Source organism: Alosa pseudoharengus, unplaced genomic scaffold, assembly GCF_046254945.1.
Source record: "Alosa pseudoharengus isolate Yale_2024_CS ecotype anadromous, Long Island Sound unplaced genomic scaffold, YU_APseudo_1.1 YU_APseudo_1.1_scf_14, whole genome shotgun sequence".
In the NCBI taxonomy this organism is placed as follows: Eukaryota; Metazoa; Chordata; class Actinopteri; order Clupeiformes; family Clupeidae; genus Alosa; species Alosa pseudoharengus.
In genome coordinates this window covers 7153460-7177365 of record NW_027468609.1, presented here as the reverse complement: position 1 = coordinate 7177365, position 23906 = coordinate 7153460, and the positions used below count along the sequence as shown (strand labels likewise).

General features: G+C 42.2%; 3 protein-coding genes across 5 annotated transcripts; 1 reads left to right on the top strand and 2 right to left on the bottom strand.

Annotated features, from left to right (window-relative positions):
- Positions 1-487: 487 nt before the first annotated feature.
- Positions 488-9452, bottom strand: crata (carnitine O-acetyltransferase a). Of its 3 annotated transcripts, none has more exons than XM_076283641.1 (14): positions 9179-9452; positions 8011-8286; positions 7057-7175; positions 6009-6062; positions 5726-5891; positions 5364-5538; positions 4979-5157; positions 4342-4442; positions 3785-3904; positions 3030-3152; positions 2700-2835; positions 2521-2583; positions 1639-1776; positions 488-1204 (listed from the first exon to the last, which is right to left on the bottom strand). In XM_076283641.1, the coding sequence occupies exons 1-14, from the start codon at positions 9203-9205 to the stop codon at positions 989-991; spliced, it is 1893 nt and encodes a 630-aa protein (XP_076139756.1). In that variant the 5' UTR covers positions 9206-9452; the 3' UTR covers positions 488-988. The 3 variants fall into 3 exon arrangements, with proteins under 3 accessions (XP_076139756.1, XP_076139757.1, XP_076139758.1); XM_076283642.1 differs by lacking the exon at positions 9179-9452 and adding an exon at positions 9071-9172; XM_076283643.1 differs by lacking the exon at positions 9179-9452 and adding an exon at positions 8924-9052.
- A 171-nt stretch (positions 9453-9623) lies between these two features.
- On the top strand, positions 9624-18579 carry ptpa (protein phosphatase 2 phosphatase activator). The gene is made up of 10 exons (XM_076283644.1): positions 9624-9717; positions 10787-10890; positions 11093-11179; positions 11311-11436; positions 12116-12233; positions 12613-12712; positions 12971-13095; positions 13943-14043; positions 15833-15940; positions 17736-18579. Exons 1-10 carry the CDS (start codon positions 9693-9695, stop codon positions 17808-17810), a joined length of 969 nt encoding a protein of 322 aa, XP_076139759.1. The 5' UTR covers positions 9624-9692; the 3' UTR covers positions 17811-18579.
- Positions 18580-21095: 2516 nt separating this feature from the next.
- Positions 21096-23395, bottom strand: ier5l (immediate early response 5-like). The gene has a single exon (XM_076283639.1). The coding sequence runs from the start codon at positions 23244-23246 to the stop codon at positions 22335-22337; it is 912 nt and encodes a 303-aa protein (XP_076139754.1). The 5' UTR covers positions 23247-23395; the 3' UTR covers positions 21096-22334.
- Between the last annotated feature and the right edge of the window lie 511 nt (positions 23396-23906).

The window sequence follows — 23906 nt, the reverse complement described above, 5'->3', positions numbered from 1 at the left end:
TGGTCATGTTTCCACTTTGGCATGATTTGAAATTCTTGTAGCTTATTTAATATCTTTGTAGATAAAGAGGCAGACCACCCTATGGGAATATCTGTATAAAAAAGAATAAGGCGAGATAAAAAGAATAGTCTGGCTACAGCAGTTGGACATGTCAGTGTTTGTGGGTCATAGACTGTAACCAATGCCCCAGGTAAAGTAATTCTGCACCAGTGTCTGTGGTTTTACTCAGACAGGCCTTCATGGGTATAAACAGAAGAAATCGGAGACCTGGAGGGTATTGAAATAATCAATATTCTGTATTTACAACAAAAAAACTGTGTTTAGAACATACCAACAGGGCTACAAAATGTCCTGATGGCCAAATCTATTCCAGGACTGCAATCAAGCAAAAAAATAATTCATCCGGTAAACATTCAAAGTGTTAGTATTTTCGTAATTGGCTTTCTTGGGATGACTTTGAAAAATAAATAAAGCAAGCACTCAACAGTTTCGTTTACTTTTTAATTGCCTCATAAAAGGTTTCGGGCTGACACCCTTCTTCAGTGTGAAAAATGGCAAGGATTGTTGGGATTCTTGGGATAACCAAGTACACCACCTTAGCCCTGCTTGGCAAACAGCATCTGGCCAACAAAGTGCCCGTGGGGCTTAACTGACCTATTCACACACACACACACACACACACACACACACACACACACACACACACACACACACACACACACACACACACACACACACACACACACACACACACACACACACATACACACACACCAAAATTCTGTGCATTACCATCCCTTAACATGTGCTACTAAGTGCTTAGTATCTCACTCTTGTTTTGAACAAATTATGTGCAAGAAGACACTGCCAATTGCCCCAAGAAATCCAGCAGGCTTACCAGGTCAGCTTCAAGGTGGGTGTACCGAATTAAAAAGCAGTTCATCATTTAAAAACAAAGGCCTCTGGCACTACACCATCTATAAGAGCCTCACAGTTTGGCTTTGGGTGTCTGTTCCAGCAGGTCCCTCAAGTCAACCAGTGCCTCCTCCAGGGTCTGGGCCATCCGGCTGGCGTTGGTGTCTTCGCAACTGTTGAAGGCAGACACTGCAAAGTTGATGTGCTCATCCATGGGGTTGTAGCACACGCCGTAGCCATCAGGCACAACCGGGCCAAAGCACATCACACAGTCTGTCTTTGCCGGCACCTGAGGAGCAGAGGGAGGTCACAGGTAAACACACACACACCTGGCTAAATGGAGTTCAAATGGTGAAATGGGTTTATGATTTGTCAAGTCTTTTTTGGTTTTGTTTGTTTGTATTCATTTTAGACCATTATTAAAACACTGCAGTGCACTCTCACAAGCCCTTCTGTGGCAAATGCAGATTTCAACATGTTAACTGATTTCCACACAAAAATGCAAGAGCCAAAGACAGTACTGCCCTGCAGAAATGCACAAGGCCACAATAATCTGCACAAATTAACTTGACTGTCATAAAGTCAATCCCACTGTTTTTTTTTTTCTTCAGCCCATTTATTCTTGCATAACACATCTGAAAATCATGCACAAGCATGATGTGTTTGTAGTGATAAAAAAAAAAAACACTGCTGAAATAAGAACAAAATGCTAGCTGTGTGTACCTGGCTAGTAGAGAGGTTATAATGCAGAGCTTTTGCATAAGACGTGTCCATGAAGATTTCTGGCAAGGAGGTGAGGTCCTCAATAGCTGTAAGCTTGAGTCCGAGTAGGTGCCTATCAATGGCCTGGCCACGAATCGCCTGCAATCAGCCACACCCAAGGCAACCAGGAAAGCAGGGCAGAGGAGAAATAAACAATAGCATTAGACATATATTACAGGTACCACATCTTTTAGAAGTACTAGTATAGTAGTATATATAGTATAGTATACTATATACTATACTATATATACTATTTTGATCCCGTGAGGGAAATTTTATCCTAATCTGTGAATTAGTGAAACACACTCAGCACACAGTGAACACACAGTGAGGTGAAGCACACACTAATACCGTGAGCTGTATTAAATCAGTGAGCTGCCTGCAACAACAGCGGCGCTCGGGGAGCAGTGAGGGGTTGGGTGCCTTGCTCAAGGGCACTTCAGCCATGCCTACTGGTCGGGGTTCGAACCGGCAACCCTCCGGTAACAAGTCAGAAGCGCTAACCAGTAGGCCACGGCTGCCCCCAAAAATTAGAAGTTACAAATGTAACACTAAAATATGAGCAATGTCTACTCAGATAAAACAGACATATTGTCATGGTGACTCATCATATGGAGTCATATAATCATATGAAAGACACACATATCATATTTCATTCTAGTTGAAGATAAGCATGTATGAGAATTAAACAGTACAATACACTCTACAGATTCCAAAACCTCCCTAATGAAATGTCTGTATTGGTATTCCACTGTGATATTCCCCCTGTATAAGTAATAGTCATAATTTCACAGTATCCTGAGTATATACTGTACATCTGCATAAGCCCCATCATACCCTTACCATATCAGTGTATGTCCTGTGTCCTTTTACAGCTTTCTCGAAAAGAGCCACTTTCTCCATGTTCTGCCACAAACACACACAAAGACAGAGAGAGGAAGAGAGAGAAAGAGAGAGAAATTTAGCAAGGTGTAGGACTCTTTTATGGGTTCTTAATTGTAATTGTGTTAGTGGTAGCATACTTGGATAGCGGAGTTGTCCATGGCCTTGACAAACTTAGCGGAGTCTATGGAGGCTGAGCGGATAGTGTCGGTGCGGCCCAGCCTGAACATGCGCAGGGAGGCACTCTCATATGTGGCACAGCAGACCTTATACATCCTGAAACGGACATGACGGATGATCAGTATAAGCAACGGCATATGTGTGCAGTGTGTACTATAGATGGGTACTGATGAGAATTTCCCGACTCTGAAGGAAAATAAAAAAATATAACCAGCTGTTCAACTACCAAATCCAAAGTCCTTCAGTTTTACCAGTTTTTTAAGAGCTATACAGTATGTCTGGTGATGTACCTGTAGTAAGCTAGTTGTAGAGCAATCTGGATAAAGGCATCTGGACTCATCTTGTGTGACTTGGGAACATTTTTGCCAAAATGAGGGAAAACAATGACTCGAACATCAAGGTCCTGCACCATTCTGTAAAAGAAAGAAGAAAAAGAGTCGAGCTGACAACTGGCTAGCAGTAATGTATGCTAAAATAGTCTGCTCCAGACGAAATAATAAGGGCAAGTATCTGCTTATTTTATATATGTCTTCTGCGGAAAGATATATATATATTATACTGTTTCAGACTACAACAATTACGGTTAATCAGGTCTAATTGTAGATAGATAGATAGATAGATAGATAGATAGAGACTTTATTGATCCCCAAGGGGAAATTCAAGAAATGTCAGTAATGCTTTGAGGGGTTTAGAAATAATCCAATTGTATATAAAGGCGGAGCTCAAAAGAACACTGTAGAAACAGATAACATATCAAAACAGCAAAGGTTAGTAGCGCCATTGTAAAGGTAGGCAGGTTTTAGAAAGAAAGTCGGCCTCACTGCAATGCACAAAATTTCTAAATGTACTAAATGCACAAAATTTCAATGTACTAAAATTTCAGTACTATGTGTAGATATGTCATAGTCTTTACAGACAAATTGTAAATTCACACTGAACACCTGAAGCCATTTTTTTTTATTTACAATGACTTGCAATATTTCTCATTATTATCCAGCTCTGATAGAGAGTCTTTCTTTTGATTTATTTTGAATTCTGGGCTCACATGTTCAGGTTCTGCTTGGCTTTTTCAATGTCGTTCTTTATCTCCGGTGTGATGTTGAAGCGAAGCTTCCGTGGCATGGGCAGTGGCACCATTGGAGTACGCACCATTTCAGATTGCTTCCTGTTACAACACAAAACATTCAAAATGTTGTCAGTCAGTGACAAAATTGGGAGCATTTTGATATTTTTTTCACATATACCGGTATATTGGGGCAGCCGTGGCCTACTGGTTAGTGCTTCGGACTTGTAACCGGAGGGTTGCCAGTTCGAACCCCGACCAGTAGGCACGGCTGAAGTGGCACCTAACCCCTCACTACTCCCCGAGCGCCGCTGTTGTTACAGGCAGCTCACTGCGCTGGGATTAGTGTGCTTCACCTCACTGTGTGTTCACTGTGTGCAGAGTGTGTTTCACTAATTCACGGTTTGGAATAAATGCAGAGACCAAATTTCCCTCACGGGATCAAAAGAGTATATACACTTATACTTATAACAAACGTTGTGGCATGTGGTAATACAGCCTAAATTACACAGCTATGATTTGAAAGTGGTTGGCCTTACATGTATTCAACTACATGGTCAATTAATTTGATGATTGGAGGTCCTTCAGCTGGGGCGTGTTCATATATCACACCACATGAGCCGTCCTCCCCGATGATGAACTGGGAAATGCAGATTGGGAGAATTCCATGAGACAGAAACAAAGTCATGTGACTTAAACGGTCACGAGAATGACCTAGTGTTGCATTTGTGGTTAGGTTAAAAGACAGACACACATTTAAACTCACTTCCCTATTGTAAAAACTCCTTCCTTATATTTAGAAAAACACAAATCTTAACAGCAAAGGTTAAAAGCCTACAGGGAATAGTGACCCTATTAGTAGATTCACTTGAAGCAAACACATGTTCTGACTAGATGTTGTAAACCTTCTAAACATACCGTATTTTCCGGACTATAAGTCACACTTTTTTTCATAGTTTGGCTGGTCCTGCGACTCAGGTGCAACATAAATATATATATTTACTGTATATACCGGTATATGTTTTTTTCCTCTTCATGACACATTTTTTGACTGGTGTGACTTATACTCCGGTGCGACTTATAGTCCGAAAAAAAAAACAGTACTTTAAATGTACAACAAATCCTCTTAAGTAGCTACTCCGTGTCTGTCTGTTGTTGTCAGTTTGCTCCCCTCACCTGTATAGTCTTGTCAAACCAGCGGTTTCCACTGTTCCACCGGCTGCCTCCGCCGTGCAGCATCTGCACAGCAGCCCGACTCCGGTACTGCTCCTCGGAGGCGCGCGGCATCGGCGCATCCAGGCACACGGTAATGATGCTCTTCTGGATGGCACGCACAGACTCCTTATTGGTCCTGTCTGGAAAGGACAAGTGAGACTGAATCAGCACTTACTGTAATAAAGGGAATGACATTAACATTTAATTCACATTGTAATTAAGACTTACATAGACTTACATTTAGACTAAATATTGCATTTCAGAGGTATGAGTATTTCATGGATGTGTTTTGAAATATTCTATTTTCTGTTCTTCCTTTCTGTGTAACTGGGTCACCATGGCTCACCTTTGATGAGGGTGTTGTAAGCTTTCGCCCATGTGTTTCGGTCCTGTGTCGTCAAGATACCAATGGGCTCCTTGTTTGTCTGCAGGGAGGAGTTCCAGATCTTCTCCAGCTGAATGTAGATCTGATCCACAGTCAGTGGGGTGCCATCACTGTTGTACACGTCCAGCACAAAAAACTGTATGCACAGAGCAGAAAAAGCTATTTGACAACATGTCTTGCACCCGTAATTACTATGTACTATCACCTTGTAAAAATATAAACACAAATTAATTCTCAAAGACAAACATTTAAAGTTCCAAGTGGCTTGGAAAGAAGAAAAGTTGTACTTCAACACCAAATGCAGAGGGCAAGTATTTAGAGACCTGGAAGTTGTGCACCACTGTGATATGTGACGGAGGCCTTCTGCCCTGGGAGTAGTTCACTATGGAGTCACTCTTGGTTCCAGGGATGCGACAGGATGACAAGACCTGATAGTACTGGTGCATACACAATGCCTGCCCTCCCAGATGCTCTACCGGCAATGTTTCACTGGAATTAGACATTACAGTCATCGTTTCTGTCTTAAAATCACATGTTGCAATGCAGTGTCTTCAGTGGGAGAAATACTTATTTACTAACACCAGTAAATAAATGAGTACCACTTACTTGTCAATCATAGTCTTGAAATTCAAGACTCCGGAAATCATTTTAGCAGCAAATCTATGAAATATATATGAACAAAAATTACCAAGCATACAAAAATATCATACTGAAGTACTTTCTGAATAAAAAAATAGGATATTTTTTTCATATGTACCATGTGCATGATTTTATAAACATTCACAGTGTACTTTCAGTTCCCAATATATTCTTTTGTGTAACTGGCAAATTAGCAGCAATAAAAAGACTGAATAGATAAAGCAAGCACTTTCGCGTCATGGATTCTACATGTGAATGATTACATAAGAAAAACCCATGACCATTCCTTCACTGGGTTAAAAAAAGAATACACTGACACAGCATTGTGTTACATGTGCAAACTCAGATACTGGCAAAGGACCACTGAAGGTTAGAAACACAACTTGTTGATAACATGAAATTTACCCTTATTTCTAGAGTTTGTACTCATAATAAATCAGTCAAATTCTGCTGTGTGGAATTTGAGCAGAGTAGACACAATGGCAGAATCAGCAGTCCTGTCCCAGCTAAGAGCAACAGCCTATATTATGAACACTCCCCAAATAGCCTAGGCACGGTAGTTGGGGCAGTCTGTACAAAGGTCATCACTATGTGAGTCACATCAAACAACTCTCCCTGTGAGGTTCTGGCCAGGGCAAGATGTCAGCTTACAAGGACTTAAACAACAGTGTAACTACCCAAAAACTTTGGAAATGAATGTAGATTCATTTTCCTGGATCACAAGACAAGAAAAGGGCAAATCTGTTCTGAATTCTGTGAATTCAATTCAGCTCATTAACCTTTCAGCAATTTAAGAGAGGATCTCCAGTGTTTCCCACAGAACTGAATTCCATTTGTGGTGGTTGGTTTGTAGAATTAACTTGGATACAACAGTTTTTAACAATTAGCACATTGTGATGCTAACCAGATTTAAGCACAATTTAGTACAACCTGGAAAATCATTGTGTGGTGGTCAATGTTGATATTGTGGTGGGCCGCCACAAATAAGTCAATGTATGGGAAACATTGATCTCACCTCATCTGACCCTGTCGGTCATGAAACTCCATACGAGGAAGGACCACTCCTGGGCTGGAGTGCACCACCACAGGCATCCTGTAGTCTAGGTAGGCCACCTTCAACCACCAGTCTGACAGCTGAGAGAAACACAGAGGGAGACAGAGAGAGAGAATGACATACAAGATATACCAGCATCTCATCCATTTTCTCAGAGATGCATTGATCAAATTCAGAAAACAAAAAGGAGTAGCATTGGGGCACAGACCACCTAAATATCATGATGTTTCATGATATCATGAAACTTCATGATGTCCTTCACGAAAGAATCCCTTATTACTGCAAAGACGAGGATCAGATTACTTCTACTGGGAGGACCTAATATTGCCCTTGCAAAGAGTTACTGTATCCTATTTTGATACATTTTGCCTCAAGAGATGTTACTTCAGGAGAGTTACAAATACAGTTACACATAGTATAAGAAGTTCAAGGACCTTGAGAGGGGGTAAACAATACGGCAGTGTTATTGCTTTGGTTCAGATTGAAAATTGTTTTTGCTATGGTAGTCTTTTTGGGTCAGACGTCAGTCCGGAATGTGAAAACAATCTTCTATAAAGCAACTATTAAATTCACATTCCTCCAGTCAGTTTCTGCTGCTCCAGAGGGCCAAAGCAGGAGAGTGTAGTCAAAGTCCTTGTAGGCAAGTCCCTTCACTCGGTGGCCATATTGCAACACATTTTGGGCACTTATCGGGCATCTATTTTAAGTCTTCAGAACACATGATTGGTACAATATATTCACAACACATCACATAATTGGCACGATGTATTCACATAGTCTCTGGTGTAGTGACAACAGGGGTGCTGTTAGAAAATTTGGGCCATATGACAGACAATAATTTGAATAATTCTGGGCCCTTAGAATCCTGCCTCCCGGCGCCACCCCTGAGTGACAATTCTCGTCTTAAATTCATACCCAGTTTTCCATCTTCCTGGCTCTGCGCTCGAGACCCTTCTGCAGCCTTTCCCCAACACCTCCCGTCTGAAACTCCTCGAGGAGTCGGCGTGTGTGTTGCAGCTCATCCTCTTCCACGATTGGCTCCAGGGCAGCCAGGTAGCGGTCGCATGTCTGCTTGAGAGGTGGCACAGGTAACTTGGGCAAACTCTCCTGGTGTGCCAGGTAGCGCCCCGTGATCCGGGTCACTGCAACTGGTCTTACTAGGCAGGATGGTTTTACCATGCCGCTCCTTCCCTGCCCAACAAATTGCCATAAGGAATTAGAGCATATTAGAGCATATTAGAGCATATTTAAAATGTAAACAAATTAGCTTCAACCTTGACATTGTTCCACCCTTTCCACTTCAAACTTGGGATACCTTTTTTATATGCAACATGCAAACATCAAGATATATTGGAAATATTTCCATACCATCCACATATGGTCTCACTTAAACTTTACCTGCTGTCAAAGCCAGAAAGGTAACGAAAGGTCAGTAAGGAAATGTAAGCATCGAGTACGTTTACATGGACATTCATATTCCGAGTATTGATACAATTGCGAATATGGTGTTTACATGAGTTGTTAACATGTAGGCTACATTATTATGGGGGCTCACAAGCAACTTACAAGCAACAAGCAACTTACAAGCAACAAATTACGTACTGCCCTAACGTCGTATTTTGTCTGTTTTAGTCTAACATTTAACTGTACAGTATGTCAATGAAGTCACCACATCTGTTTCGCCACATCTGTTTTACTGCAAGCTGCAACAGTGTTTCAAGGTGCAATCAACAGACACAAAGGGCAGAGAGTATTGAAAAAAATGCAAATCTTAGACGACTTAGCTAACGTTAGTCATTTGATAACATTCCAACGGTTGTTTTCTTACCACGCAGTCAACTAACGTCAGTCCTTTCGGCAGTTCAGCAAATAAATTACAACCGTCTTTAGGTTTAAATAGCTAGCAGACATCGGCTTAGTTAAATCGCAGACATTGCGAGTGCAGAAACATTTAACTGTGTGAGAGTTAACTTACTGAAGCAACTGGATGCTAACTTCTTAACTCCCCTAGAAAACTATTAGATGGCGTTAACGTTGACGTTGCCTTCAAATACAAACTTGGCAGTCGATGTACTCTACTCACCACCATCGTCCGTAGAAAGCCCAACATTACTGTTTTTTACAGGAACGCCCCCAAAAGACACGGTCCGTTCTTACAGGGCAGATAGCAGTGCATTCCCTGCTAGGCCTCCCTCCGACAGCGTTACTATGAGCTCTGTGATGATCAGTGCCAGACGGGTCCGCCACTGTCCCCTGTTCAAAACAACCTGAATGCTACCCACTGGCTGCTAGCTACAGTAGCTCATAGATAGAGACAGTGAGTTAGCCCTGTTTCTTTTACTACTTGGTCAACACTGCTCACGAGACTGTCAATCGCACGGGGGCGCACCTAGAAATGGAAGCTATTATGTTTTTATTTTTATTTTATCCAGGTGTGACTTTCTTGTTGAGTATATGTATATTCTGACAAATATAACCACAGTTTAGATGTATGATTCCATTTAAGTAATGTGATATTTTTAGGAAATATCAACTTGCCGGACGTTAGGGTGAAAGTTCAAAGGTGACGTCAGACACACCCCTATATTCTAATAAACATGGCGGAGACGGAGCAGCAGTCAGGTAACCGACATAATTTACACCTATCTTTCAGTTAGAGTGTTTGGCTTGTATGCTGTGTTTTCCACGTATTATTTTAGCTTTTATGATAAGCCATTTTTAGATCACAAGACGATGTCTGTGATTAAAGTAAGCGCTGTTTCTCCATCACTTTCTCATTCTTTCTTGCACAACGTATGCCAGCTATGCTATGCTAGCTAACAGGTCTGAATCAACACAGCAAGGCTATGTAGCTGGCTAGCTCAGTAGTTTTCACAAGTTTCGTGCTGGAAATCGTTTGGCCAGTCGGTTTGCCTGTGAACCCCACATATATGAAGGGAAAGCGGTTTATTTGTAATGCATTCGTTTGGGTTCTTCTCTCAAAGCGATGCCTAGATGTTTCTTATGTATACTTATTTAACGTTAGCCTATGATTTCCACCACTTGCTTTCCCTTTGACAGGCTGTCCTAATTGGTAAGGCCATGGTTGTGTAGATCAATAAAACCGTATGCTAATCCAACCGACATTTAGTTGGCCCACTTAAGAGTGCCTCTGTTTTTCTAATTCTAATGCCAGCAAGTAGTTTGTAAAATTGGTATGCTGCAGTGCTAACTGTTTGTGGTTATGAGTATTGCTTACTCTACTGTATAGTATGGTAATTATGGTAACATCTGTAAGGCTTACATAAGGGAACCAAAGATGATAGACTTATTGTAATATTGACTTGTACTGAGTTGTTTTAGGGTACGTGATTGACATTCAGCACATAGTTTCAAATGTGTGGGGTTGTTACAATATCAATGCATGCCATGACAATAGTACATTAATGCACCGTTTGAAAATACGAGACTCGGGAAGAAGAGAATTTTGGTTTAAATTGCCCCTCCATATTCGACATAAGGGTACATTTATTTTGCTCAATTGAGACCTCAAACTACAGTGCAACATGCAGCCTCCATGTGAAACATTAATGTAATAGTGGGATCTTGGGCTTCCTCATATAATTCTGATGTAATTTATAGCATAAGTCGCCATAACATTCAGGAGATGATGGTATGGCACTGAATATGACCACTTCTCTGTCACTCTTAGGCTCCTCCCCTGAAGATGACACCCCTCCCATCCCTGTCAACTTCATGGTCCCAAAGAAGGAGATCAGCATGGTCCCCGACATGGGGAAATGGAAACGATCCCAGGTAGATAGTAACATTGTGTATTCAGTGATGATGTTGGAATGCTACCACTGTGTATGTGCTATGAGTTCATGTTTTGCTTGTCTATACATACTAGACTACACGTTATGACAAATAAAGTGGTCTCACTTTTGTTGCTTTTTATCTAGGGTCATGAATACTCATGTAGATTGCTTTTTAACACATTCTTTATCCTCTCTTTAAGGCATATGCTGATTACATGGGCTTTGTTCTGACCCTGAATGAAGGTGTAAAGGGAAAGAAACTTACATGTGAATACAAAGTGTCTGAGGTAATACACTCTACTGCCCATTTTCCTGTATTTCTAATTCTGTTCTGACTCCTTTGTGATAACAAAATCAGTCTAAAAAGACATGACACATTTTCTCTACCATCTTTGACTTATCGTGACCTTCTTTACAGACAATAGAGAAGCTTCTGTCTTTGCTGAATACTTTGGATCAGTGGATTGATGAAACTCCGCCTGTGGATCAGCCCTCTCGATTTGGCAATAAAGCATACAGGAGCTGGTATGCCAAGCTAGACCAGGTGAGGGTCTGTTTTAAAACATAAAACAAGTGACACTGTGGTCAAAACCAAAGAAAACTTCAAGGCACTCACTTTTAAATAGTAAAAAATGCGTTCATCATCATGGCTTGATCATTTTTGATTTTTGATCATTTTTGGGCAGCCGTGGCCCACTGGTTAGCACTCTGGACTTGTAACTGGAGGGTTGCCGGTTCGAGCCCCAACCAGTGGGCCGCGGCTGAAGTGCCTTTGAGCAAGGCACCTAACCCCTCACTGCTCCCCGAGCGCCGCCATTGTAGCAGGCAGCTCACTGCGCCGGGATTAGTGTGTGCTTCACCTCACTGTGTGTTCACTGTGTGCTGTTTGTGTTTCACTAATTCACCGATTGGGTTAAATGCAGAGACCAAATTTCCCTCACGGGATCAAAAAAGTATATATACTTATACTTATACTTATTTTGAACAATCTAAAACTTTGCATTACATTGGTGCCTGGATGCCAGAATAGGTGATATTGCCATAATGGGCATGGGTATATGGGTATTTCATTGCTGTTTGGGTGTCAGTGCTGTCCTGATATCACCACTCGTTTAGCGATCATTGTACCATCTTTCTGTTGTATAGATTGTCTGTCTGTCTGTTTGTCTGTGTGCTTCTAAGAATCTGTTTACACCCTTTGTGTTGTATTAATGTGTATGCAGGAGGCTGAAGCTTTGGTTTCTACACTGATCCCTGAAGACAGAAGAGGAGCAGTTCCTGAGGTAGCTGTTTATCTGAAGGAAGCAGTGGGGAACTCCACCAGAATAGATTATGGCACAGGTGAGGGGCTGTGTGTATGTGTGTGTCGGATACTCCCGATATCACTAGGGGGAGCTGTTGAAGCACGAATTCTCATGCACCAAAGTGCTTATGCTTGTGTTTTGACATTAGACAAATTCTGTTTCTAATTGAACAACAACTGAATCATTAGCAATGAACCAGAGTCATATAATTAAGCAGTCATCTTGGAGATGGAATCATGTTTTGTGGTTATGTTGCTGTAATGACCTGTGGTTATTCTATTGGGTCTCCAAAGTGTCTGGTGTCATTTTGCCAAGAGTGCACAAATGGTTAGATTCTATGGCATCAGTTTTGAGCCAAAGTGTTTCCTTTGTCAGTGGAATGCACATATATTGTTATATTTTGCATTTTATTCCAGGACATGAGGCGGCTTTTGCGGCGTTCCTGTGCTGCCTGTGTAAGATTGGCGTGCTGCGTGTGGATGACCAGCTGGCTATCATTTTTAAAGTGTTTGACAGGTTTGTGTTTGGGCACTAGTCAGAGTTGCATGTGATCAGTACTCCCTGGGTTTCTGGGGTTAGAATGAATCCAATTCCTCTATTTTGATTGCATAGCATTTATTCATAGATTTAAGAAATCTTTATTATCCATCAGTTAATGTTTGGCACTTGGAATTTAATTGTTTCAGACAATGGAAAGTGGGTTATTTGGCTATGAGTCAATCAGATTAAGAGTGCCTCTGCCTTTGACTGACTGATTTATTGTCACGGCGGTAGATATCTGTGGGTGATGCGGAAACTGCAGAAAACCTACAGGATGGAGCCGGCTGGTAGCCAGGGAGTTTGGGGACTTGATGATTTCCAGTTCCTGCCCTTCATTTGGGGGAGTTCCCAGTTCATAGGTAAGACTTCCCTGCTTGTCCCACTTGGTCCACTTCTACCCTAAAGGCTGTCGGAAGTGACAAGATTTTGTGAAGTAGGTAAAAGGGTTCTTAAGACTTCCTTCGTGTGTTTATGCTTTTGAGCCATTCAATCCTCACACCCAGGTCAGTGGTGAAAATACACCATGTGTACATCTACCAACCACTGGCAGATTTTTGGTCAAACCAGCCACTCAATATTAAATTATTACTTTGTGTCTGAAACCAACCGTAATTTCCATCCCCGACCCAGGTTAATCACCTCGCAAGGACCCTTAAAAGATTTCACCTCTAGATATTTTTTAGGGTCACAAATGTTGAAGTCTATATATGCATAATAACTGCTCTAAAAAAATCTATTTTCATTAGTGACAGTTTGTTAGGCTTCCTTGTTTACCACTAATATGAGTGGTATTTAACTGATGGGAAGACTGCTCGTTTTTCTACCAGCCTTACGGTTCATTCATTTCTTCCTGTTTTGCAATGACACATACGGTTGGCTGTTAGATTGGCCTTTATTACTTTCAATCTTGACTGCAGGAGGTGATGCCTCTTTCACAATAGTCGTCTGAATTGCATCATCCACAAAATCCACTGACATGTAAACACTTAGTATGATGAAATATCACATCTGTGCATAGTTAATATATTACACACACATGTGAGCATACTTGCTACTTGTGTTGATCTAGAAACACATATTTTGCTGGATTCCTGTTAGATTTTGTGAGGTGATATGTTTGTTTAACTGTGATGCCAGAAGAAAGAGAGGCAGAAGGGCGACATCTTGTGGATATATGCTGTAATTATTATTTTTTGTCTGTGCCAGACCACCCTACACTGGAACCCAGGCACTTTGTGGATGAGAAGGTTGTGAATGAGAACCACAAGGACTACATGTTTTTGGAGTGCATCAAATTTATTAATGAAGTAAGTCTGGTGTAAGGAGCGGATATTTCTCCTAAATGTCGAGTTAATGCTGGCAAGTCAAAGCTGTGTAGGCTTAAAAGAATTATACACGGCAATGTTTTGGACCTGTATGTGTTGCCTCTGTCTAATTATAATCCTCAAAAATAGGAAATTCACTAAAAACAGCAATGTGGAAAGTCCTCAATTCTCTCTTCTTTTTTTTTTTGTAAAAAAAAAAAAAAATAGAGACCATTGTAAATAGTCTGGCAGTTTAGACGTTAAGACTGCAGTCGATGGGTTGTGTAGAGCGAGGCTGGGAAGCGGATGTGGAGGAGGAAGCACTGCGGTCTCTGGTTCCTAGTTCCTCCCCCGGCAGTGAGGCAGCAGAGCAGCCACTGGCCCTTTCCTTAGTCACCTTAGGTTACACTAACGCCAACACTCTCGCTGGACGACACATTCTCAAGCCACATAGGACAGTTCATCTTCTGTCTTTTGTAGATCTTTAGGTCTATTTCTCTCCTTCTATAATTCTTTCTTTCTTTCCTTCTTTCTTTCTTTCTTTCTTTCTTTCTTTCTTTCTTTCTCTGTGTGCCTTTTCTCCTTCTCAAGCTTGCCTCTCTTGTGAAAGTCCCTCTCTGTTGGCCTGCTTGTATGAGCATGTCTGTCTAATTCTCGTAGTAGGTCTCTGTGGTGTTTCAATTCTGCCTTTCTGCCTCCTCTCCCCGGTTCACATCAGTGCAGTGCACTCAACACAAATGTCCACATACACCCCTCACACTTCCACACGCAAAACAGACATGTCAGTTTATTTCACACACACCACTCAGTGTGTTTCTCGCTATTTCTTTCTCCCTCTTTCTCTTTCTCTCTCTCTCTCTCTCCCCCCCACTCTCTCTCTCTCTCTGTCTCTCTCTCTCTCTCTCTCCCTCTCTGAGGTTATGTGTGGAGCACTCTGCTCACATGAGTCATTTCCTTCCCCACATGCTGTTGTGAATCACTCCTTCCCCAAGGACCACCCCTCCCCCATGGCTTGCCTCTCTCCCTCCCTCACCCCCCCCTCTCTCCCTCACCCCCCCCCCCCTCGTCCTCTCTCCTGCTCCTTCCCTCTCTGGCGCTCAGTCCCACTCGCTCTCTCTCTCGCGCCCTCGCTCGCCCGCTCTCCTTCCTTCCCCTCCGGTTTCCTCTACTCCTCGGGAAAGTCCGGCTGGAGGAGAGCCGTCCTTTCAGCATTCCAGCCCGGGTCACAGGCTGCTCTCTTGGGGGAGAGGGCTGGGAACCGGGGGGGTGGGGGGGAGTTGTGGAGCAGCGTTGTGCACAGCAGTGCCATTCATGAAGTGCCTCACTCCTAAGGGCACTGCTTTCCCTCCTCCCCACTTCCAATCTCTCCTCTCTGTCTTTCTCTCTCTCACACACACACACACACACACACACACACACACACCAACTCATTCACTTTCTCAAACATAAGTCATGTTGCAATAGTGAACGCACCAATTTAGCTGCAATCATGTAGTGGCACATGAAGCAAGGTATTATTAGGGGCTCACCATACCATACCATACCTGTTCTCACCATACAATCAAACATGGAGGAACCTATGCTGGCTATTGATGAGCTGTAGCCAGAGCAGAACCTGGTTGTTTTTTTAAGCAGTGTATGCCAGAGGTTTATATGTTTCTTTGTTCCTTTGTGAGTAGTTTCCCACTACCTGTAGTGTTAAATTTCTCTACTGCGAGTGATTGCACAAATGTATAAATTCTACTATAACTAAGAGGCTGTAACATCTGTCAAATCATCTTCCTCTGTGCAGATGAAAACAGGCCCATTTGCTGAGCACTCCAACCAGCTTTGGAACATCAGCGCTGTTCCCACCTGGTCCAAAGTCAACCAAGGCCTCATTAGAATGTACAAGGCTGAGGTTTGTATTACTCAGTTTTACTGCTGTGATGTGTGGCCCATACTATACTATACTATTGTGTCTTAATACAGCCAAGGATAATAGTGTATTGTGGCGCCCCCTAGAGATGGATAGTGTAAAGAGAATCATATGTATATTTGCCAAATGTATGACTTGTGCTACTTTCACACTTTACACTGTTAATACATTTTAAATTGCTATAGAATGTGGAATACCAATATTTTGTTGTGAGCCATTTGGTTTAAATTAGTAGCTTGTAGGAGTGTTGCCAGCTTTCAACCAGACTTTGTTCTATCAAAGACTTTCTTCAGATTGTGATTTAAAATTATAATGGCTAATAGGCTCATGTTATTGACATGGCAGGAAACCATGTAAAGAGCAACTGTCAGATTTTTATCTGCTGTCCTAGCATTATGAGCAGTTTACCAGAAAAAGTCTGCCAGTTTGTAGGCGGCCCGACCGACGCTAGAATTACCCCCAGTACCAGATGGATGTTGGTTAACTTACTGTATTTCATTAACTTTAGATGAGTTCTTTGTTGAGCGAGTTAGGTACTTCATTTTTAACAAATTCTAAAACGTTTTTCTACCATATTTGATATAGATATAATCCATAATGAACAGTTTGTTACCATGAACAAAGCAGTGTATTATTGTTTTGGGATATACCATTTCAATGAGATTTCTGTAACGGTTTCAACAGGAACTATATAACTGTAGAAACTTAAAATGTGTTAAACTGGAGCATTAGTTTTTAAAATTTAGTTTGTGTGAGTACATCTCTGTCTGTGTGTGTGTGTGTGTGTGTGTGTGTGTGTGTGTGTGTGTGTGTGTGTGTGTGTGTGTGTGTGTGTGTGTGTGTGTGTGTGTGTGTGTGTGTGTGTGTGTGTGTGTGTGTGTGTGTGTGTGTGTGTGTGTGTGTGTGTGTGTGTGTGTGTGTGTGTGTGTGTGTGTGTGTGTGTGTGTGCGTGCACGCAAGTGAGAGAGAGGGAAAGAGTAAAGGGCCCCACCCCCTTCTCCTGAGCCCACATCCTGTGTTGTTGCGTTGGGTGAAGCCCCCCTCCCTTCCCCTCCCCTCCCTTCCCCTTCTGGTAGATAGGAACGCTGAGGGGCCAGGCTGTCTGCCCCCTCCCCCACAGCGTCCCCTCCAACCCTCCCCCTTTCTTTCCTCTACATTCTCTCTCTTTGGCTCCCCCTTTCTCTTTCCCTCCGTCTCCAGTTTGGAATCTGTCTGCACTAGTCCCACTCCTAGGCTCTCTTTGTTGCCTCCTCTGTGGAAAGTCAAACTCTGCTGATTCTACATCATCTTTAGAGATGGTTTTTGGTATTTAGCCTGAAACGCTGTTTTACAGACACCTTATAAAGGCTCCCCATGAAGATTTATGAAGAGAAACTCTGAAAGTGGCTGATAACTGTAATATTAACTGTAATAAATGTAAGGGTAATTCCATATCACAATCTTGGGTTCGACACCATGGACTCCTGTCTTATGTCTTATAACCATCATCCAAATGTTTCTGACATACTTCTTCACTGCAGATGTGGTACACATGAAATTAGGTTTTTTTGTTGCCTTTTCCCCATCATTATTGAAATGAAAATGGGGTGAGACCAGACCATGATGTCAAGCCTTTTAGAACTGATATGAAATGACCCACAACTGATTCTATGGCATCATCAAGCCTTTCCGCAGCGTGGCTTCTTATTTCTGAAGGAGCTTACTATTGCAATACTATGGCGGAAGCAGTGTAGCTAGCACTAACTCTTACTACTCTTCCATTTCTCCTCTTCCGCAGTGTCTTGAGAAGTTCCCCGTCATCCAGCACTTCAAGTTTGGCAGCCTACTCTCCATCCAGCCAGTGAAGTCTTGAGATGCATCCCTACCCCTCCCCACCCCAGCTGGCTGTGTCTCTGTGGAGAGCACCAATGCAGCCCCTGCACAGAAAGATGCCCCGTCGGCCTTCCACACGCTCAATACCCCTGCGCCCCGCCCCCCGCCCCCTTTAGTAGCACTCTGACAGCTCTCGCCTCTCTGTAGCCTTTTCAGCTCCTTGGGCAAACGTCTCCATATGCAACCCCGTTCAGTTAGTCCATCCATTAGCAGCACTGCACCCGGGGAAAAGAATATATTTTAGACAAGCCCTGTCAGTTGCCCTGGCATTTGTTGGTATATGAGCGTGTGTCTTGCATTCGAGGAGGTTTTGACTTCCTCAGTTGCGCAATAATGTGTGGTAGTATTATACCATATTGTTTTGTTTATTTATGTGACTGTACCCATTCAGATATGATCTGCTATAAATGAGCATTGTATTAAGGCACGTTGGTAAACACACCAGCCAACCTGATGTATTCTTACTATTCTTTTGCTCACTGAGTTCCTGTAAGATGGTTTTAAAAAGGCCAATTTCTTTTGGTGTATTTTCTCCTTTTTTCCATTTGTGAGCCTGTGCTCAGTGATGGCCTGTGTGTTTTAGCATTTCAGCGTTAGCCAGATATGTTTGGACTGGGTAAAAATGTCCCACAATCAGGCTGGCAATGCTAGAATTCAATTCTAGCTGGAAGACTCCAGGCATAGACCATGGCTGTACATGTGTGTAGTTTTCTTTTTTCAATTTGTTTTATAACACCAAGTCATACCAATCTGTTGTCTGTTGTGTTTCTTTGATATAGATCTGCCCCTTTGAGACAATTTCTTTTTTTCTACTAGTGAAATGTGTGTGGTTGCATGTTGGGGCACTAGACATTCGCTTTTGAGGACGGATATAATCAGTTTATTGAGAGAAACCTGTAGTGCAAACTCAAACTCTTTATATATAGATTATATGGTAGGCTTTATGAACAAATGGCGTGGGACTGTATGCCTGCACTTGATTAATTGAGTTAGTTTGAGATTTAAGTGAGGATCGCACTTTGAGTAGCCGGACCCAACATTTCTGCATCTTCTTACAGTAGGCTTATGACTATAGCCTACATTTAATGTAGGTCTACGTTCTCCGAGGAGAGTAGCCGATATTATGCTTTTAATCTGAGAAGAAGCAAACGATTTCCTTCATTTGACGGTGATGTCTGAGAACGTTTATATTTTGGCGTTTGTGAAATTAACGTTTTCTCCCTCACTCTCACTGAGAGCTGTGCGACTCGTTAGCCTATGCAAATGACTCGCCATCTGCACTGTCATTGTCAGGGAGGCCGGACAGCGGGTGTCTGATAGTGCGATCTCCCAGCTCACAAATTGCTGAGTAATTTTCACTCCGCACAACCCAAAAAGACCGATAGGCCTACCAAATCGTTTCCTCGGCATTTGCTGAGTAGTTTTCACCTCAGAGTGGTTGTGTCCTATGCCATACAGCTATGTCGCTGTAGGCCTAGTGAAAACCCATTAATTAAAACGATGATTTTATCACGCTTTTAGACTAAGAAAGTCAGTCAGTGCGTTTCAGTAGCCTACTGATTTGGAAGGTTAAACTAAATCAAATTTTTGACCAAAATTAGGCTCACATTAGACTGAAAATAATGCAAAACCTGGCCTTTGTCCTTGACATGGCCTTCTCAACAAGTGGTAGCCTAGGCCTAGGAGACAGACTTATGTAGACTAGATTAAGCCTACGAGACACACGGTGGGTATCATGTCTAGAATAAATTAATAATAACCAAGCGTTGTGGAAATTAGTTGCATTAATAGACTAGCCTACACTGATGTGATCTAGGATAAACCCTATGCAACTTACTCTAACTGCGCTCATCTAAATTCCGTGCAGCCTGCATGCAATTCTCTACAGAGCCACGAGAAGGAGCTCATTCTACACCGCTCCACGGACACCAGAATGCGGTGTTTGTCCAAACATTGGAAATGACAGAACTACCCTTTCATAAAATAATCTGCGTAACTATATTTTGTGAAACTGCATGCAAGTGATACCGAATCCCATGAACCATCACCAAACTCTTGCAATGTTGAGAGAGAAACCCCGATAAAACAAAGTCATCTAATTATCTCAACACAAGACAATATTAATACACTAAAGAAATGACTAGCAATCTAGATGCCTATGCTCCGTGAATAACACGCTCGTCGCTTTTTTCGTCCAAACACAAATAAACCGATTAGCCTGCAATAATACGCATACCGATCGTAAAGTCATCTATTTCACCGTGTGCTTATCAATAGGACAGCATCCGTCGATTATATTACCGTGTAGACTCGAAGATGTTGTATGATAGAAGCTGTGCTCATGTAGCGGACAGCGCTATCTAAAATTGTGGGAGTCAAGAGGTTTGGGGTTGAAACGACGCAGACAGGAGAGGAGGAGGAGAGGGAACAGAATGGATGTGGAGGGGGTGGGGGAGAGGTGGCGGAGCGAGGTCAGCCCGAGGTGCCACTGCGCAGGCTTTCTAATACCTTCATTCATTGATTTTGAAGAACACCACCAAGTGGCACATAGGAGAGATAACACACGCTGAAGTTTAGGGAGAGCGCCTTGAATCAGAAAACGCGTTCCACATAAACCTACTGGCTACCATAACAGAGATTTCATTCTAGGCTATACGGAATAAGTGCAATTTCTTTTTTGTTCTAGTTCCTGTACAAATCTAAGCTATAAAACATGCATAGGACCTCTTTCATATTTATTATTTTCTCTGTGTTGTCTATAGACCAACTCTGTATTGAAACAACTATTTGAATGTGTAGAATTATTAGGCCTTAACAAAGGCCTGCAGTGTGAGCTGTATTAAGACAGCAAATGCCTGTCATGGGCCACTATGGTGTGAGATTTACACAATTTGTGTTCATATTACAACAGACCATCTCACTGACCTAACAAATGATTTGAAGTAAGAAGTCAGTGAAGACTGCACTTTATTCTTCCTACTGTTGAGATAATCTTTATTTGTGCCTTTAACTTGATAGGTAGGCGTAGGCCTACTTCAAAGGCAGCTCTAACTTGCTCTTTGTGATCCAAGTTAAACTTTGAATACATGGTGCATGTGAAGATTTGTGTGACATTTCATAATCTATGGGTATGAATGAGGCTGTGTATCTCTTGAAGAGCTCTCAGGAAAGTTATAGCATGCAGCAGAGGCAGCAGAAGTTAATAAGACCTTATGAAACAGTGCCTACACAGCTCTGATTACAAGAACACGCTTAAACTGTTGAGTGATTTTCATTTTTTATTAAGGTTATAAATTTTAAACAAATACTTTCTAAAACAGTTTTACCCGGTGATATACAATTTTAATGTACACAAAAAATACAAGAATACCAACAAAATATGGAGAGAAAACGTCTGAAAACGTCTTTCAGTACACATAGTGCTTATATAATGTGAGGATGTATGGCTAAATCATGAGTTTGCCTTTTTAGAACAAAAGGTCTTAAGTTTTAGAAAATAAAATAAAACTCACAAAACCAAACAACGTTGGAATCATGAATTACTGTGAAGGCTTAATCAATAACTCCAAGATTAAAGGGGAGGGCAGTGAGGAACGCTCATCAGTCCAAATTGTCACCAAAATACTTGGCTTGATTAAGTTAAGGTGTGCATTGTGGGAGTTGTAGTGTTAATTAATGGCACCAGTGTAGAGTGTGATGAGATGACTGGCACAAAGGGACTACAAACATACTCAAAGGAACTGATGCTGCAAGACAGTGTGAGATACTTCACTGACTTCCAACCTTGTTTACCTTCATTGCATGTTCTAGGGCTACTAATACATATCAGATGAACCAGAGATCTTCAATAGTGTTGGACTAAACCGGTGTATGGTCTTACACTGTATAGAAATTCTTAAAGTAGGTTACATGTCACAATGTATACCTTACAGGTTAAGTTAAGTTCAGATGGTTGAACAGTACATGGAAGCTGTTATACACTGGTTTGAGAAAACACATAACAAAGTAGTACAGCACTCCTTTATGCATGTGCACAACATGCGCTGTTTACTGTATCAAACAGGTCACAATGACAATGTTCTGTAAACCCACAGTTCAAGACTCTCTTCCCAATTTTGACAGTTCTTCTCAGGTAACGATTCATCTAATATATGTAGTGCCATTACAAACGAGGTCTGTTAGAATTGCTTATGGGAGATATAAACAGCAATCCGCGAGCGAGACATTCAACTACTTTCCATGTGTGGCTATAGCTAGCAGTTTGCGTTGGGCTTAAGGCAACGAAATTTCACTTCGTTAGAATAATTTCACAACCACTTCAAATGCTCGTGTAATGTACACATTTTCTGTTTAAAGAATACATCACATGTGGTACTAGTTCTCCGCATCCCCATTAAAACAAAACAAACAGAAATGTCAATGCTTAAATAACCATTTGCAAAAATAAAGTCAATATCTTTTATAATTTGTACAATTTCATAAAGTTGATTCTAATTTACCACAGTCAAAAAGCTACTATAGCTCTTGTCCATGCTCCGAGGCTTGCTAGGGCTTGTTTGCTACAGAACTGTCCGTTGAATGCTTGCTCAAAGTCGGTCTGTCTGCTCACCAGCCCCGAAAACCCCGAGCCGAAAATCGAGATCAAATTGGAAATGTTCGACGTGTCCAAATGGTCTGAATTTGCGTATGAGCAGTCCTCATACTTAGTTCTTTTACATGGCGTAAAATCCGGTACCTCCTCGATTTCGGACACGTAGTAGCCAAAGTCAACCTTGCGCTTTTTGGCCGGGGTTTGTGCGCCCTGGCAGCAGTGCTGGAGCGAGGCGCAGCAGTCCTGGTGCAAGTATCCATTCTCAACTGTTGTAACTACGTGCGTGTCCAGATCTAACACTGTGGTCTTGTTGCAGTGCATGCTGTTCACTGGAGAAAACTCACAGTTCGAGACTGGGTATGCTTCTGCACAGCAGCTGCGATAGAACGATGAATCCGTCTCCTTACAACCCTCATCGGCTCGGAGCGACAGGGCTGAAGCGCAAGCACTAGTCTGTAGGAGAGCGGGCTGAGCTGCTTGGTTACTGCTTGGCAGTAGCGCGCCGCAGAGGCTCGCCGACTCGGTCCCAGCCCCGCTGCCGCAGCACTCACCGGTCTGTTCCTCGCAGTCCTCGGCTAATTCGAGAGGGTTCAGCTCCTGGATCTCGTTGCAGACGGTCATCACTTCTTCGTACTGCTGCATTCTGTAGATCTCTGCGTACTTCTCGTTCATGTAGACTTGCCTTGCGTTCCTCAGTACAAACGAGACCAGGAGGTTTTTGTGCAGCTTGATGCCTCCTCTCTGCGTCCTGGAGTTGTGGATCTTTCGTAAAGAAATCGAAATTAGACTTTGCGCATCTACTCCACACTCCATTGTGTTGATCATTCTTGCTGTTTAGTTGTTTCTTCCTCCTTTCGGACGAAGAAAACAGACTTTCTATCAGTGTAAACCACGATATTTCGTTCTGGGGCGAAGGTTTGAGTCGAGTCTGTGGAGACACATTGAATACGTTAGCGCTAGACCCACTGAGTGAGAGCAAGCTATCATTTGCTTCGACCGCGCTGCCATACTATATATATTTGGACGAGGTTTCTGCCCATTCGACCCTCAGCCATACAGCGTCCAGATATTCCAATGACTGACACCCAAACTCCGCCCAAGTGCCTGGTTCTCCACCAATCAGAGGGAGGCGGTTCTTCTGTGCTATTCAAATTCCAAACTGACTTTACCCAACAAGAATGTTCTCATGAGGCGCACCGAATAGTAGAAAAGTTCTGTATCCCCACATGTGTAACCGTGCGCTTTTAATAAACCACACAGCCACTTGATACAAATGATAGGTAGACATCACCACAGACATGATCTACACAATATCACTACATGTTATTGTATTTGACTTCAATATGAAATGTAAAAATATAACCTAATTGACGTGTTCACAGGTGTTTCCTACATGTGTTAAATTCAGTTCCCGACATTTAAGGATAGGCCTGCACATTAAACATTTTATCTGTTGATATTTTAAAGCTTCAGGATAGTAATAAT